The 14,894-nt window shown below is 44.0% G+C and overlaps 2 protein-coding genes across 5 annotated transcripts in view; both read right to left on the bottom strand.

The window, feature by feature from the left end:
• Window positions 1-787: 787 nt before the first annotated feature.
• The window catches only part of RHEX (regulator of hemoglobinization and erythroid cell expansion), a 20,403-nt gene continuing 6,296 nt past the window's right edge, over window positions 788-14,894 (bottom strand). For 3 of the 4 annotated variants that reach the window (XM_032289002.1, XM_032289001.1, XM_032289003.1), the window contains 5 exons: window positions 5,074-5,300; window positions 4,733-4,833; window positions 3,122-3,262; window positions 1,722-1,783; window positions 788-1,166 (listed from right to left, as the gene is read on the bottom strand). In XM_032289002.1, the coding sequence (XP_032144893.1) occupies window positions 966-1,166; window positions 1,722-1,783; window positions 3,122-3,262; window positions 4,733-4,833; window positions 5,074-5,102 (534 nt within the window). In that variant the 5' untranslated portion in view covers window positions 5,103-5,300 and the 3' untranslated portion in view covers window positions 788-965. The remainder of the gene's footprint in view (window positions 1,167-1,721; window positions 1,784-3,121; window positions 3,263-4,732; window positions 4,834-5,073; window positions 5,301-14,894) is intronic. The other variant, XM_032289004.1, reaches the window with a different exon arrangement.
• On the bottom strand, window positions 5,319-5,841 carry LOC116558803 (40S ribosomal protein S27-like). The gene has a single exon (XM_032289005.1). The coding sequence runs from the start codon at window positions 5,757-5,759 to the stop codon at window positions 5,514-5,516; it is 246 nt and encodes an 81-aa protein (XP_032144896.1). The 5' UTR covers window positions 5,760-5,841; the 3' UTR covers window positions 5,319-5,513.

Raw genomic sequence — 14,894 nt, 5'->3', positions numbered from 1 at the left:
AACATTGATAGGCTCTGGTTTCACTGCTTTGTGCTGTTTGTTACGTGTTGTTTTGTACATGTTCTCTGGCTCTTTCCTGTCCCCACAATTAGGTCATAGATGCCTTGACCACCCCGATGAGCCCAGATGATTAAAGCTTCTTTTTATTGATCTCTCCTCTCAACACTCAAGGCCCGTCCCAGAATTCTGCAGAAAGGAGGTGCTCTGTTTACCCTCTTTGTCCCCTCTCCTGGTGGAAACTGTCTCAGCAGTGTCCTTGGAGTGTCTCTTGGGTGCACTGTGACTTGCCTGAATCACTTCAGCATACTCTTAATTTTTTTTTTTTTTTTTTTTTTTCGATGAAGTCTTGCTCTGTCGCCCAGGCTGGAGTGCAATGGTACAATCTCAGCTCACTGCAGCCTCTGCCTCCCAGGTTCAAGCCATTCTCCTGCCTCAGTCTCCCGAGTAGCTGGGATTACAGGCATGAGCCACCACAACCAGTTAATTTTTGTATTTTTAGTAGAGGTGGGTTTCACCCTGTTGGCCACGCTAGTCTCAAGCTCCTGACCTCAAATGATCAGCCCGCCTCAGCCTCCCAAAGTAGTAAGATTACGGGCATGAGCTACTGCACCCGGTTTTTTTTTTTTTTTCCTTTTTAAAAGAGATCAGGCCAGGTGCAGTAGATCATGCCTAATCCCAGTGCTTTGGGAGGCTGAGTTAGGAGGATCACGTGAGGTAAGGAGTTCAAGAGCAGCTTGGGCAGCATAGTGAGATCCACTTTACAAAAAAAAGTTTAAACTTTGTCAGGGAGTCCATGGGTGCTGAGGACTTCTGTGGATTGTCAGTTTTCTTCTCCACATTATTTTTGGCCTGTCTCCATAGCCTTGGGAGCCCCATGCTTTGTTTAAGGGGGAAAAATGGCATTCCTCTACAAATTAAATGTAAGAATCCATAGAGAACTGGACCCCATTAAAAACATCCAGAATTCACATGGCCACTTGACTGTATTCCACTGGCTCAGACAGAGCAGGGTTGACAAAATTCCAGAAATTGGGCTTGTGGCTTTTTGGATTGACATTGACATAATCTGTGACTTCCTTTATGTTCTCATAGTCCAGGGCAGAGTCATCTTTTAGTTCTCCAGGGGCTGAAAAGATGACTTGTGTGTAATCCACATGGTTGGTGGCCTTAGGAGAAAAGCAGAGACATGTGGGTCAATATCCCTACCACGTTTGGAGGAAATAAGACCCCAGGACTGAACTCTCACTCAAAGTGGTTTGCCCACAGCTTGGTGTAAAAGGATCTGGGTCCAAGCAGTTGTGTCTGAGAGCAGTCCAGGGCAATGAGGAAGATTACCAGTGACTTTGTTCCACCTGTCTACAAGGAATGGGCTTACAGACGAGCAGGTGGAGGCAACAGGAAGATAAGATGCTGAGACTCAATTCAAGTGAGGTCAGGACTCAGAGCAGACTTTAGCCAGTGACTGGGGTTTGGGGAGAAGAAGGTTTCCCGTTAGCACTTTCATTTGCATAGTCTGTTCAGACCCGCTTTGTTTGGCTGATCCATGCTCATATGGTTGTGGGTGGAGGCCTGACCCCTCACCTAAGGATGCTGTAACGGCTCAAGAAGCCCTCCTTTTTGGCTCCCACTCCATAGCTGGGGTAACCTGCGTTCTCAGCGTATTACAGCAGGAACCCTCAGACTGCATATGCTGGTCGGTGATCCCTAGGCACATCCATTACCTGGCAGACGGGAGGCGAACTGCAGGAACCACCTGAGCTGTCTGAGGATGTGTCGCTGTCATCTGGGGAGAAATAGACATGGTTTCTCTTCTAAAGCAAGCCAGAGGGTGTTAAGAGAGAACAGAGACAATGGAAGGGAGAATTGTCTTATTATCAGATAAAGACAGAGGCAGAGCCAGCAACGCAAAGGGGGATAGGGAAGAGAGATACAGATGCCCCAAAAGAGTAAGAAGGAGAAGGAGAATAGGGAAAGAGTCGGGGGAGAGAAAGTCTCCAAAAATAGGCATGGACACGTCCAGGAGTCCAGGCACTGCTGCTTCATTCAACTCCATCCAAAACAAATTTAAAAAAATACACTAGGTTGACTGTGCTTGGAAAGGGCTGTCTTCCAGAAAGAAAAGTCAGGAGGGACACGCTGGGAAAATGTGGCCCAACGCATACAGCTCTGGCCTCAGAAGTCACACCTAGTCCAAAGCTGTCACTAAATCTAGGCCGATCACATCTTTTTTTGTGTCCTGGTTTTCATCCCTCGCAAGGCAAGAGGGTTGAGCAATGGCCTCTGAGGTCCCTGTCAGCTAAACAATCCCTGACTGTAGCCAGGCTCTGGTGAAGCTTTGGGGCCAGGGGTTAGGGTAAGGCCAGTGCCTCTCCATTCTGCTGAAACACTGCATGCATGTGAGCGGCTCCCTGGGGTCCCCACAGGCAGGCACTGAGGCTATGCCTCAACCGAAAAGATAAAATCTGGACAGAGCAAATTGAAACCCATCAAGAGATAAACCAGTGGAAAAAGTGCAATCTCTGGTGAGTGAGCCCCCATCAGGGAGATGTCTTGCTGCCAAAGCAGCCATTTCCACTGTGAATAGTGACCTTTTGGCTCACTTGCCGGAGGGTGATATAGACTTGAACCAGCAGCAAGACTCAACATTTATACACTCAGTTACCCATGCAGATTTAGGAGTACGAAGAAGGATCCCTCTGGGGACTGTGGAGGAGCCAGCTCGGGAGCCAGCTGAGAACCGTGACCTTGCAGCAGCCATGGTGGAGGCAGGCAGGGGCAGGTGAAATTCTAACTCCACCATTAGCCGATCAAGCAGAAGAAAAGATGCCGTGGCTATTCAAAGAGAAGGGCAGGGCCATCTCCCAAGGCCCCTGCAATCATTTGCACACGACTAAACCCAGGAAAGAACTTAGACCCACACCAACCCAGCAGGATCTTCCCCATGAAATAGAATAAAACACCTTTCTGAAAAAAGTAGCCTGGCAAGGCCTGTCCTTATGAGGGCGGGAGGAATCCTCAGGCTAGAGGTTTGGGCCCCCAGGGTTGCCGCAGGGAGGTCCTGGGTGTCCAGACAGAGCAAAGCAAGCCCCGAGACAAGTTCTCCCCACAACCCCTTACTCACGCCTGTAACAGGGATCAGACATTAGGGCGTCTATCTCTGTCTGAGTCTCCATCTCTTTGGCAGCAGGTGGATGTTGGTGGACAGGGCTGGGCCTGGGGACCTGGAGCCTGGTCGCTTTCAGTATCTCTTCACTCTGGTGGGCTAGAGAGGAGAGGGCAGGGGTCAAAAGTGGAAGCTGGCAGGGGAGTGGGGAGCAGTAGCTTACCCCTGTAATCCCAGCACTTTGGGAGGCTAAGGTGGACAGATCACTTGAGGTCAGAAGTTTGAGACCAGCCTGGTCAACATGGTGAAAACCCATTTCTATTAAAAACACAAAAATTAGCTGGGTGGGTGTGGTGACGTGCACCTGTAATCCCAGCTGCTCTGGAGGCTGAGACAAGAGAATCACTTGAACCTGGAGGCAGAGGTTGCAGTGAGCCGAGATTGTGCTGCTACTGCACTCCAGCCTGGGGGACAGAGTGTGACTTCATCTCAAAATGAAAAAAAAGTGGAAGCTGCCTGGGCTGGGCACATCGGCTCTGAAATCAGTACCTTCTGAACACGCCCTCAGTATGGCAAACCTTTCGGAAAGATCCCTTCAAATCTCAGCACTGCTGTGCTCAAAACCCTCCAGCGGCTCTGGGCCCCGCTTGGAAAAAGCCAAGTCCCAGCCTCCGAGGCCTCCCTCCTCCCTCCGCTCTGGCTTTCTCCTGCTTCTCTCTGCCCGCTCCAGCTGCCCTGCCTCTTTGCTCTTGTACTAGTGTGTGCCTAACACGTTCCTCCTTCAGGCCTGTGCAGGTAGAGTTCACTCCTCACTGCCTGTAAGTTTAGACCCAAAGGTTAGCGTCTCGGGGCTGCCTGGCATCCACCAAGCCATGTCTACTTCCTTGCTCCATTTTTCCTCCCTGCCACTTGCCATAACCTAGCATACACGTGTTTTACTGTTTATCTTGTTTGTTGTCATGTGGAATGAAAGATTCAGAGGGTAGGAACTTTTGTTTTGTTTCCCATTGTACAGCCTAGGCCCAGAGAGTATCTTAGATGCTCAAGAAATATCTGTTGAATGAATGAATAAACGAATGAATAAAGCTAGACTTAACTAGGAAGACCCTCAAAACATCATCTTGCCCGATCCTTCCTCTTAGCACAACCAAAGCAGTGTTACTTTACTTTCCCTAATTGAAATGCCTTTCCAGGACCAAGATTCACTACCTTCTATTGTAAGTCAGTTCAAGAATTTAAACTAATCTCTAAGTCCAACCATATTGCCTTCTGTTGTAATTCAAGGCCATTTCTTCATGTTCAGTCCCTTGGCAGTGATGAAGAAAATTAATTAGACCCAGGTGACATGGACACTTCCTCATAGGCATTGCAGAAGCTGTGTCTAGGTGGAAGGTCTGGGTAGTGGAAGGATGTGGGTGGTCACTTCCAGCCAGAAATCATTGGATAAAACGTGAGGTCAGAGTGGGGATTACCCAGTTACAGTTAGGGGTGGGGGATGAAAGGGGGGAAGGATTTGGTTGGAGGGTCCTCTGGTAGGTTTTTGAGTGACATTTGGGCATTCCAAAGGGGTCCTGTCCTGCTGCAGGCTCTGAGAGTGACTAGGAGGGAAGAGGACGCTGGGCCGGTTACCCATGTGCCTGCTGAGCAGGTAGTTGAAGATGACGAGGAGGCAGGCCTGCAGGAAGAAGGACACCACCGCGATCACTAAGCCGTGCCAGAGCTCCATGACTCTGTTGGGAAAGGAAAAGGGGCAAAGTCAGAGATTGCCGGGATGTGACTGCAACTGCAAATCTATCCTGTCCCAGCTAGAGGCAGACATCTGGCGTTGCTGCGCATCCCAGCATAGGTCCCTTGGCCTTTCCGGATGATAAGGCTGGGACAGCCAGGAAGGGTGGCATGTGTGCTTGGAAGCCAGCTCTGCCAGTTAGCCTGGAGGGAACCCTGCTCCTGCTTTTCCTGGGCCCACTCACGTTGTCAGCATGACAAGCTCCTTGCTCATAAGTTGGGGCTCAGGCACTTTCAGGAACCACCCTGGGACCTTGTCTCTCAGCAGTGCCACTGGCAGGGTTCTCCTGGAGATCTGCAAGAGGTCAGGAGCTGCTCAGGACTCCAGGGCTCTTGAAACAAATTTCCCTCGGAGAAACTCAGCTACTTGAGGATCAACTGCTTTCCTCTCCCAATATTTCAGTTTTTAAGCCTGTAAAATAGGCAGGAACAGTATTAGTATCTAATAGCCACTTGCTGCCAACCACAGTGCTGAGCCCCTGGCATGCCCCCACATCTTACCCAATTCACTCAACTATTCTTATGAGGGCCATAGCTATAACTATCCACCTTTTTTTTTTTTTAAATCCAAAATGTGCTTATTGAGATGGTTGCCCTCTCATCTTGATTCAGAGTGCTTTTAGTGCTATTTCCTCCTGAAAGAACATCCTTCTGTAAGCCTCGATTTTCCTCCTGTAGGCTGGCAGAGGACAGTGGAGCAGCCAACACACAAAACTACCCTTTGTGCATGGCTGAAGATTGTGGCGATTTTATAGCATCCTGGCCATTTCACATCCATGAAGTAGGAATTGGGGCTCTGCACCAGGCGTTTCTTCTTGCGTCTCCTCTTCTCCTCTTCTAGAGAGGGATGGAGATCCTTTGTGAGAAGCATGTTCTCATGAGTGCATCATCACTGCCGGAAAGGACTATCCACCTTTTATAACAAGTGACTTGAGATTCAGAGAGGTGGGTGATGTCTGAGGTCACACAGGTAGCAAGTGGCAAGGCCTGAATTTGAGCTTTAAGTCTAAAGCCTATGCTCTCGACCATTCCTTTCTGCTGCCCGGGAGTTCTCACCTGTGTGAAGGGGCCCATTCCTTTCTGCTCCTGGAGAGCCTTCACCTGTGTGAAGGAGCCCTCCTTGAGCGAATACATTGGCATAGATTCTGCGAAGGAGTTCAGATCTTAAATGCATGCAAACAGGCACACATCCCATGCAGTCACATACCACACAGCTTCATTGGGCTGTGGATGCTATTATACCCTCACAAATATGTTTCTTTAAGAAGTCAGTTTATGAGTTCCATCTACATGATGCTGAATATGGCATTTTCTATACACAAAGGCACAATAATTTCTAAGCCTTTCATATGATATTTACTGAGCACTGAGATGGGGTCTCACACCCACCCACCATCCTACCTCATAAAACTTAAAAAGCCTTTGGCTGGGCGCAGTGACTCACGCCTGTAATCCCTGCACTTTGAGGGGCCAGGGTGGGCGGATCACTTGAGGTCAGGAGATCGAGACCAACCTGACCAACATGGTGAAACCCTGTCTTTACTAAAAATACCAAAATTAGCCAGACTTGGTGGCGGACACCTGTCATCCCAGCTACTTGGGAGACTGAGGCGGGAGAATCATTTGGACCTGGGAGGCGGAGGTTGCAGTGAGCTGAGATAGCGCCACTGCACTCCAGCCTGGGCGACAGAGTGAGACTCCATCTCAAACAAACAAACGAACAACCAAGAAAGCCTTTAACTGCCTTAAGCCTTATTTTCCCAATCAAGGTTTCCAAATGCTAAAGACAATGCAAGAAGTCCTGGAAATTTTGTTTTTATTTGTAGTAGTTCTCAGGCTGGAGCTTCCTAGGATCAAAACTTGCACCAGGAATCCGGAGAGAGAGAAATGGAAGTGGTGGGGAGGGAGGGTTCAGGGTTCACCGTCCCTGCCTCTCCAGGGCTGCAGGAGTTTGCCACGTGGAAATCTCAGGAGAGAAAATAGCACCGCCTACCCAACACCCTTCAAACGCAGTGGCAAGGAACTAGTCTTTGGGAATGACTTTTCTTTGGAGGGAGGTCCAACACTGGGAGCGACTCATGCCCAATTTACTTGCTTCAGTCCTCACTTTCCTGCAGGATACATTCTAGACACTTCTCCTAAAGGACCTTAATGAGTAAAGTGCACTTAACATTTTCACTCCCAGAGATTTCTGTTTAGTTTGGTTTATAAAAGTGGATTCAGAATCCAGACATGAGTTCCTCATTTGGTATAGCTTCAGCATGTGAAAGGGGTGGGTTGGGGGTGAAAAGCAGCGGTTTTCTAGACGGGAGAATTCTGTTTCCTGTCTATGCTGGAGCCCTCTCTCCTTTCCTCCCTGCACCCACCCCTGCAGTGTCAAGAAGCACCACATGTCACCTGGTTAGCTGCAGGACTTCTGGGTTCTTTCTGTAGGAGAGCCGTGACTAGCTACTGGTAAGGAGGGCTGCAGGGAGACATGAAGGAGGGACCCTGGGGACCGACCCAGGGAGCAAGCCAGAAAAGACTCCAGGAAATTACCTGTTTCTCCCCTCCCCAGTGTCCTTAGACAAATGGATAGAAAATCCAGTATTGCCGAGTGATCAGCAAACTCCACAAATAAAGCTCAGCCAAAAGTGACTTGGCCAGGCAGGATGGCTTGCCCCTGTAATCCCAGCACTTTTGGAGGCTGAAGTGGGCAGATCACTTGAGCCTAGGAGTTCCTCACCAGCCTGGGCAACATAGGAAGCCTTGTCTCTACTAAAAATACAAAAATTAGCCAGGCGTGGTGGCTTTTGCCTGTGGTCCCAGCTACTCAGGCATCTGAGGTGGGAGGATCGATTGAGCCCAGGAGGTTGAGACTTCAGTGAACCGAGATAGTGCCACTGCACTCCAACCTGGGTAACAGAGCAAGACCCTGTCTCAGGAAAAAAAAAAAAAAAAAAAAAAAGGACTTGTGCACAAAATAAAAAGTGTAGAGCCAAAACACTGGAAAGAAAACACAGACATGATTGCAATAAAGCAAAACTGGGATTTTTCAGGAAAAACAATGATCTTGAAGGTTTTGGTGACTTGATTGAAAAAGGGGCAGAGCTGTATTGAAAATGCCCTGCTCTTATCTAATGTTGGGTAAGACCCCCTAAGATAAAATTCAGCACAGATCCTGATTTCTCAAGCATCGTCTGGGGTTCTTCAGGATCCCTCCCAGGACAGCTGCACAAGGAAGGCTGGGTTTTACCAGAAGAGCTTTATCGTATGTACGGTAGAAATGAAAAGTGTGGAAGAGGCTCACTAGGCCAGAGTGTTTGGGAAGGCAGCAATGGTGTCGACTGTTGATATTGAATATCTCGTTTGTCCTTAATCACAGACACAATTCTCCCCTCGAGGAGGGTGGCCAGTAGGTCGCCTGGGCTGTATTCTAATACTACACTCAAAGCTTTTAATTTTTTAAGGCTCCTCTTCTACTTTATTTATTCAAAAGTACACAACTAGCAGACATTTGTAGTCAAAGAATTAAACATATGAATGAGGAAAGCGTTTTAGAAAATCACCCCAAATTGGGCCAGGCACAGTGGCTCCCAACTATAACCCCAGCGCTTTGGGAGGCTGAGGCGGGTGGATTGTTTGAGTCCAAGAGGTCAAGACCAGTCTGGGTAACATAGCAAGCCCCCATCTCTACAAAATATACAAAAAAGTTAGCTGGGCGTGCCTGGCACATGCCTATAGTCCCAGCTACTCGGACGGCCGAGGTGGGAGAATCACCTGAGTCCAGGTGAGGCTGCGGTGAGCGGTGATCATACCGCTCCACTCCAGTCTGGGTGACAGAGTGAGATACTGTATCCAAAAAAAAATTACCCCAAAACTTATCCATATCCTTCTAGAAAATTTTCTAAATATTTTCATGAATATAAGTGTATACATGTATGCGAATATGTGTATACACAGAGACCATGTCTTTAAAACAGGGAATCATACAGATTATTAGCTTTTTCTCCTCTTAATATATTGTAAACATGTTTTTTAGTCAGAAAAACCCCCATTAAAAGGCTCTAACCTGGCGATCCACAGGCCACATTTGACACCTAATTTTTGTTTGATGAAATGCTTTAGTGATTTGAATTTTATGCCCCTAAAATGGGACATGATCATCACTTCCTGACTAATCCCTAAAGGCATTTGAGTTTGCCACCTTTGAGTTTTACAGTATCATTTCAGATTCCTACCATTGCACTTGATCAGTGTTTCTCAGTAGTATCTGACATTTAGAGCCAGACAAGGAGTCCGTATTGTCTAAAATTGTTTTGCAGATGATAGGTCATGGAGCCCCCTGAACGACCCCCCCCCAGTGTAACAGGCCAGCATAACAGCCAAAAGCACCCCAAATGACCCCACACATTTCCAAAGGTCCCCTGAGGTAGCAGGGTTTGCTCCCAGTTGACAATCACTGAATTTGATAAATGTTCCATTATTTTAAGATTATTATCTTAATTTGGCTCCCTTTATACAAAACTAGATTTGTACACTTTTTTCCACATTTTAATATATTCTGAGCATATACTCAGGGCATATACTTTGGGAGAGCAAGGTGGATGGATCACTGAGGCTGGGAGTTTGAGAAGAGTCTGGGTGACAGAATAAGACCCTGTGTCCCTCACTAGCCAAATGACACACAGCAGCCAGTCCAAATGAAAACAGTAAATAGTATGGACGACCAGCAGCCTTAAATAGTAATTTCAGTTCTGTTCCCTTCTAGATGTGAATAATTGAACTCAGTGTCTCAGTACAATAATTTCTGTATCTATAGAATGAGATCTTGCATGGACTCAGTGACTTAACACTGTTTGTAAAGACCTTTAGACAATTCCAGGCACAGAGGAGGCACTCAGTAATTATTAGATATTGTTCAGCCCTACAATCCTCCACCATGATGGTGACTACAACTACTAAAAATTGGATTGGTCTATTTTAGAAAACGTAGACATTTGTTTTGAGTGCAGTTTGGAGATAAGACCCAGGACAGGATGAGGAATGAAAATTAGGACAGATGTCATTATTTAAGTGGCTAATGGCCCCAACCGCAATGAGCAGGTTGTTCCTTGGGGTCTAATTACAGATTGCTGATCAGACAATCAGCAGAGACATCTGCTCATTTGTACACACGCACACACATACCAAATAACTAGGAAATGAGCAATTTAAGGTAATTATGTTGAGAAAAAGCACGTGGACTATGTGAGTGTGGTATACCTCGTTCCATCCTCGAGATGGGGGTGGTCCTGTCCTCTTCCACTGTGTTGAATTTTGACACCCAGACCCCACACTAATGTAGTGCCCTTCCAGGCACCTCAAAACCAAACATCAGGCCGGGCACGGTGGCTCACACTTGTAATCCCAACACTTTGGGAGAGCGAGGATCACTTGAGACCAAGAGTTTGAGAAGAGCCTGGGTGACAGAGTAAAACCCTGTTTCTCTTCCCCTCAACAAAAAAAACCCCATTACATCCCAGTGCTAAGAGCATTTCTTCTGTTTGTTTCAGACTTGTAGGTAAGGCTGGATTCCACTTTATTAAGTTTCCCTCTTTCAGGGATACAGGAACTTTCTCATGGTCTTTCCAATAGGTACAATGTAACATCAGAGGGAGAATAAAAAGATCCCACTTTCCTGCCAGACACCATACTTTCTTTGCATAGGTTTATTCTAGAAAGAATGGTTTAAAACAAGATCACAATAGAGGATGATTTTTATGGGAAATTGTATGGCTTAAAGTTATTATAATTAACATTGTCAGCTCACTTTATCAATCTTTTCAAATGAAGTAGCTGTAAACTTTCTTTGCTGTCTCTGTTAATTTGTTGTTTTTAACATTAGCTAAGATATAATGGAAATGAACGAAAAGAAGGGAGAACAAAAGAAGGAGAAAGAAGGGAGCTGAGGACCTGCCTTGTCCTGGCTCTGTCACTTGCTAATGGTGTGACTTTGGATAGGGAGATGTCCTCTCTAGGCCCTGGTGAAATAGGGAGCTTGGCAAATTACTTGTAAGGCTCTTTCTAGCCTTAAGCATCCTGCTCTTTAAAGGCTGGAGTGGGGTAAGGCGAAAAGGAAGCAAAGCTGGATGGAAATGGAAAATTTAAAAACAAAAAAAATCTTTTTTTCAGTTTTGTAACATCCAGCCGCTTCCACATTGCTAGACTTTCTCCCCCGATTTAATATGCAATTTCAAATAATCAAGAAAAGGAGGAAATGCAAATAAACCAAATTAATAATATAGGAACTATTAATCTCGGAAACAGAAGGGATTAAAATTTTTCAACAAAAATTACCAAAAAAAGAAAAAAGAAGAGATTTAAAAAACTGTTAGGCTATAATTTTTTTTTGGATGAAATCTCAGTAAAATTGATCGTTTCCTAGAAAAAGATAAATTAACAAAATTGATTCCATATGGCACAGAAAATTTAGACCAAAAGCAAACCAAAATAACAAGAAATAACTTTTGGAAGCGGGGTGGTATCTAGCCACTAAAGGCAAAGAACTTGGAGTCAGACTGCTTGGGTTCAAATCTCAGCTCATTCTCTACATGAGTATGGCCAGGTTATTTAACCTCTCAAAGCCTCAGTCTTTAAATATGTAAGATGGGAACAGTATAATTTCAGGATTAGATAAGACAAATATAAATGATAACTACTTCTGAGGTTGAAATTAGATGAGATATGTAAAATAGTTATTAAAACTTTTGGGACATAATAATAAGCATCCAATGAGCGCAAGCTATTATTATTTAGAAATTAAAAGCATTGGCTGAGCACAGTGGCTCACACTTGTAATCCCAGCACTTTGGGAGGACGAGTCAGTTGAACAGCTTGAGCCCAGGAGTTGGAGACCAGCCTGGGCAACATAACAAGACCCCATCTCTATTAAAAAGAAAAGAAAAGAGAGAAAAAAAGAAGAAAGAAAGAAAGAAGGAAGGAAGGAAGGAAGGAAGGAAGGAAGGAAAGAAGGAAGGAGAAGGAAGGAAGGAAGAAGAAGGAAGGAAGGAAGGAAATAGAAAGGAAGAAAGAAAGAAAGAGAGAGAAAGAAGGAAGGAAGGAAGGAAGGAAGGAAGGAAGGGAGGAAGGAAGGAAGGAGAAGGAGAAGGAGAAGGAGAAGAAGAAGAAGAGGGAGGAAAGAAAGAAGGAAAGAAAGAAAGAAAGAAAGAAAGAAAGAAAGAAAGAAAGAAAGAAAGAAAGAAAGAAAGAAAGAGAAAGAAAGAAAGAAGAAAGAGAGAGAGAAAGAAAGAAGGAAAGAGAAAGAAAGAAAAAGGGAAATTAGAAGCACAATCAAAGTTCACTCTCCAAAACCTGTCTCGACAGTTTGGCAGATGAGTGGTTTCAAACTTTTAAGGAACACATAATTATCATTCTACAAGCCAATACAGGGCACAGGAAGACAGAAACTCTCAGGTTCATCTCATTTACCAATACAGAGTTATATATACGGTAATATCAAGAAGTTAGCTCAGAATGTTCAGGTAATTGATTATTACAAAGATGGAAACTAACACTGAGTATTTTCCATGTGCTTTAATCATCTCACTCTGCAAAAATAGACATTACCACCATTGATTTCATAGATGAGGAAACTAAGACTTGGAAGAGTGAAAAGTTAGCTGTGTTGCCCGCTGGAGGACTCATGTTTCATAAACCAACTGACTCAAAATCCTAAATCCCAATCACGTCAGGAAACTGTCTTTTATGTAATACAAATACAGCATTGATAGATCAAATTTTTTAAATGATGATCTTGGTAAAGTGCCAAAAAGCACTGGATAAACTGAATGCTCATTACTGATTTTTAAATGAGGGTTGTTTTTTACTATAACAAAGAACAAGAAGTTGGTGCAGTATTGATTACTGCACCAATAATCAGTATCTTACAAAGCGGTAAATTATTTGAGAGCAAAGATAAATGCTGCAACCCTTATCTGAAATGAGTACTAGAAGTTCTAATTTCTGGAAATTGAAAGTTCCTCCAATCTCTAATAATAACAAGGGTGTTGGATATTTACTGAGCGTGTTTCACGTGGCAGACACTTTCATATACATTAACTCACCCAATTCTTACAACCTCCCCAGGAGGTAGGTACTATTATTATTTTTTAATTAACAATGGACAAAACCAAGACACAGAAAGGTTCCCTACTATGCTTAAAATGACAAAAAGGATTCACCGGGCTTTGTGCTCAGGCAGGCTGGTGCTGGAGCCTGAGCTGCCGGCTGCTACATAACAAAATGGAAATATCGTTTTGGGCAAGGAGAAATCAAATTTATTTTTATTTACAAAATATGTGATTTTATACCTAGAAATCCCAAAAGAATTCATTGCAAAACTAGCGGAATTAATGAGATTGCTCATTAAAGTCCTGTAGATATAAAAAATATTCTAAAATTATCAGCTGTTCTTACTATTATACTAGCAATAAGACATAAAACAGAACGGAGAAAAATACCATGTGATTTAGTAACCACAACAATAGCAGTATCTAAAAATAATATCAATTTAAGAAAATTGTTTTGAAGAAAATAAAAATTTATTGAGAGACATAAAAGACTTAAACTCATCAAAAGATGCTTTTTCAGGCAGAGAAGCTAGAACACTTAAAAATCACTTTTAAAGTTAATTTATTGGCTTATTATAATTCTAATAAAAATTATGTTTTTTTATAATGAGGCTATTGTAAAATTTGTCTTGGAAAACATAAGAACAATCAAAAAGAGTGGACACGTTTGAAAAGGAATTGTGAGCTGGGCATGGTGGCTCACACCTGTAATCCCCAGCACTTTGGGAGGCTGAGGTGGGCAGATCACCTGAGGTCAGCCTGACCAACATGGTGAAACCCCATCTCTACTAAAAAAAAACACAAAAATTAGCTGGGCAAGGTGGTGGGCACCTGTAATCCCAGCTACTCAGGAGGCTGAGACAGGAGAATCGCTTGAACCTTGGAGGTGGAAGTTGCAGTGAGCTGAGACCGTGCCACTGCACTGCAGACTGGGCGATAGAGCGAGACTCCGTCTTAAAAAATAAAGGGATTGTGGTAAGGTAGATTTCTGACTACAACTTTTTAAGAGAAGTGCAGACCTGAAAAAATATGCTAGTGTGTACAATAAATGTTATAAGAGTAGCTCACAAAGCAAGTGGAGGAAAGGAAATCGTTATTTAACAAATGTTACCGACAAGACAATGCGTTAGCTACCTGTCACGAAAAAGAAAGTAACTTAGATCCAGACCCTAGACAGCAAAATGAATTCCAAACGGATTAAGGAGGTAAATATTTTAAAGTCAAGCTATTACAATTAGAAGAAAGTAGGATTGAATATATTTAATAATGTTTATTAAATCCTCAGATGAGAGAAAACTTTCTCAGTTTATATGCAATGGAAGAAATCACAAAGAAAGATGTGAAAATAGATTTGGCTCTAAACTATTAGAACTTCATATGTTAACAAAATTTAAAGGTAAACAGACAAAAAAAAAAAACCAATTTTGGCAAACCACGATTTTAAAGATTTTGCATCTTTGGTTTACATAAATTGTTAAAAAAAAAAAAAAACAAACAAAAGAAAACACTAGGGCCCTCAAATAGTGAATGGGTAAAGAGTGCAGAGCAGACAATTTACAAACAATCCAGAACAGACCAAAGCTGTTATGCAAAAGAGCTTTGTAGAGCGTCATTATAAAAGTGAAAGATGGGAAGCAATCTAAAGAAAAAAACAGAAACGGAAGAAATGAGGACTGTGGCATAGAATAGAAAACCATATGGCCGTTTAAAATTACATGTAAGAAGAGTTCATCTGGAGAAGGAAATCTGTTCTATGAAAATACACAATGCAGTTGTATTTAGCTACATAAAATAGAATCACAATTTTGTAAAAAATGAACATAAGGCCGGGCGTGGTGGCTCATACCTGTAATCCCAGCACTTTGGGAGGCCAAGGCAGGAGGATCACTTGAGCCCAGGAGTTTGAGACCAACCTG

Source organism: Sapajus apella, unplaced genomic scaffold (genome assembly GCF_009761245.1).
Source record: "Sapajus apella isolate SASKATOON/1434 unplaced genomic scaffold, GSC_monkey_1.0 scaffold22, whole genome shotgun sequence".
Taxonomy (NCBI): Eukaryota; Metazoa; Chordata; class Mammalia; order Primates; family Cebidae; genus Sapajus; species Sapajus apella.
The sequence above is the reverse complement of the archived record's forward strand: the minus strand, read 5'-3'. Positions and strand labels throughout refer to the sequence as shown.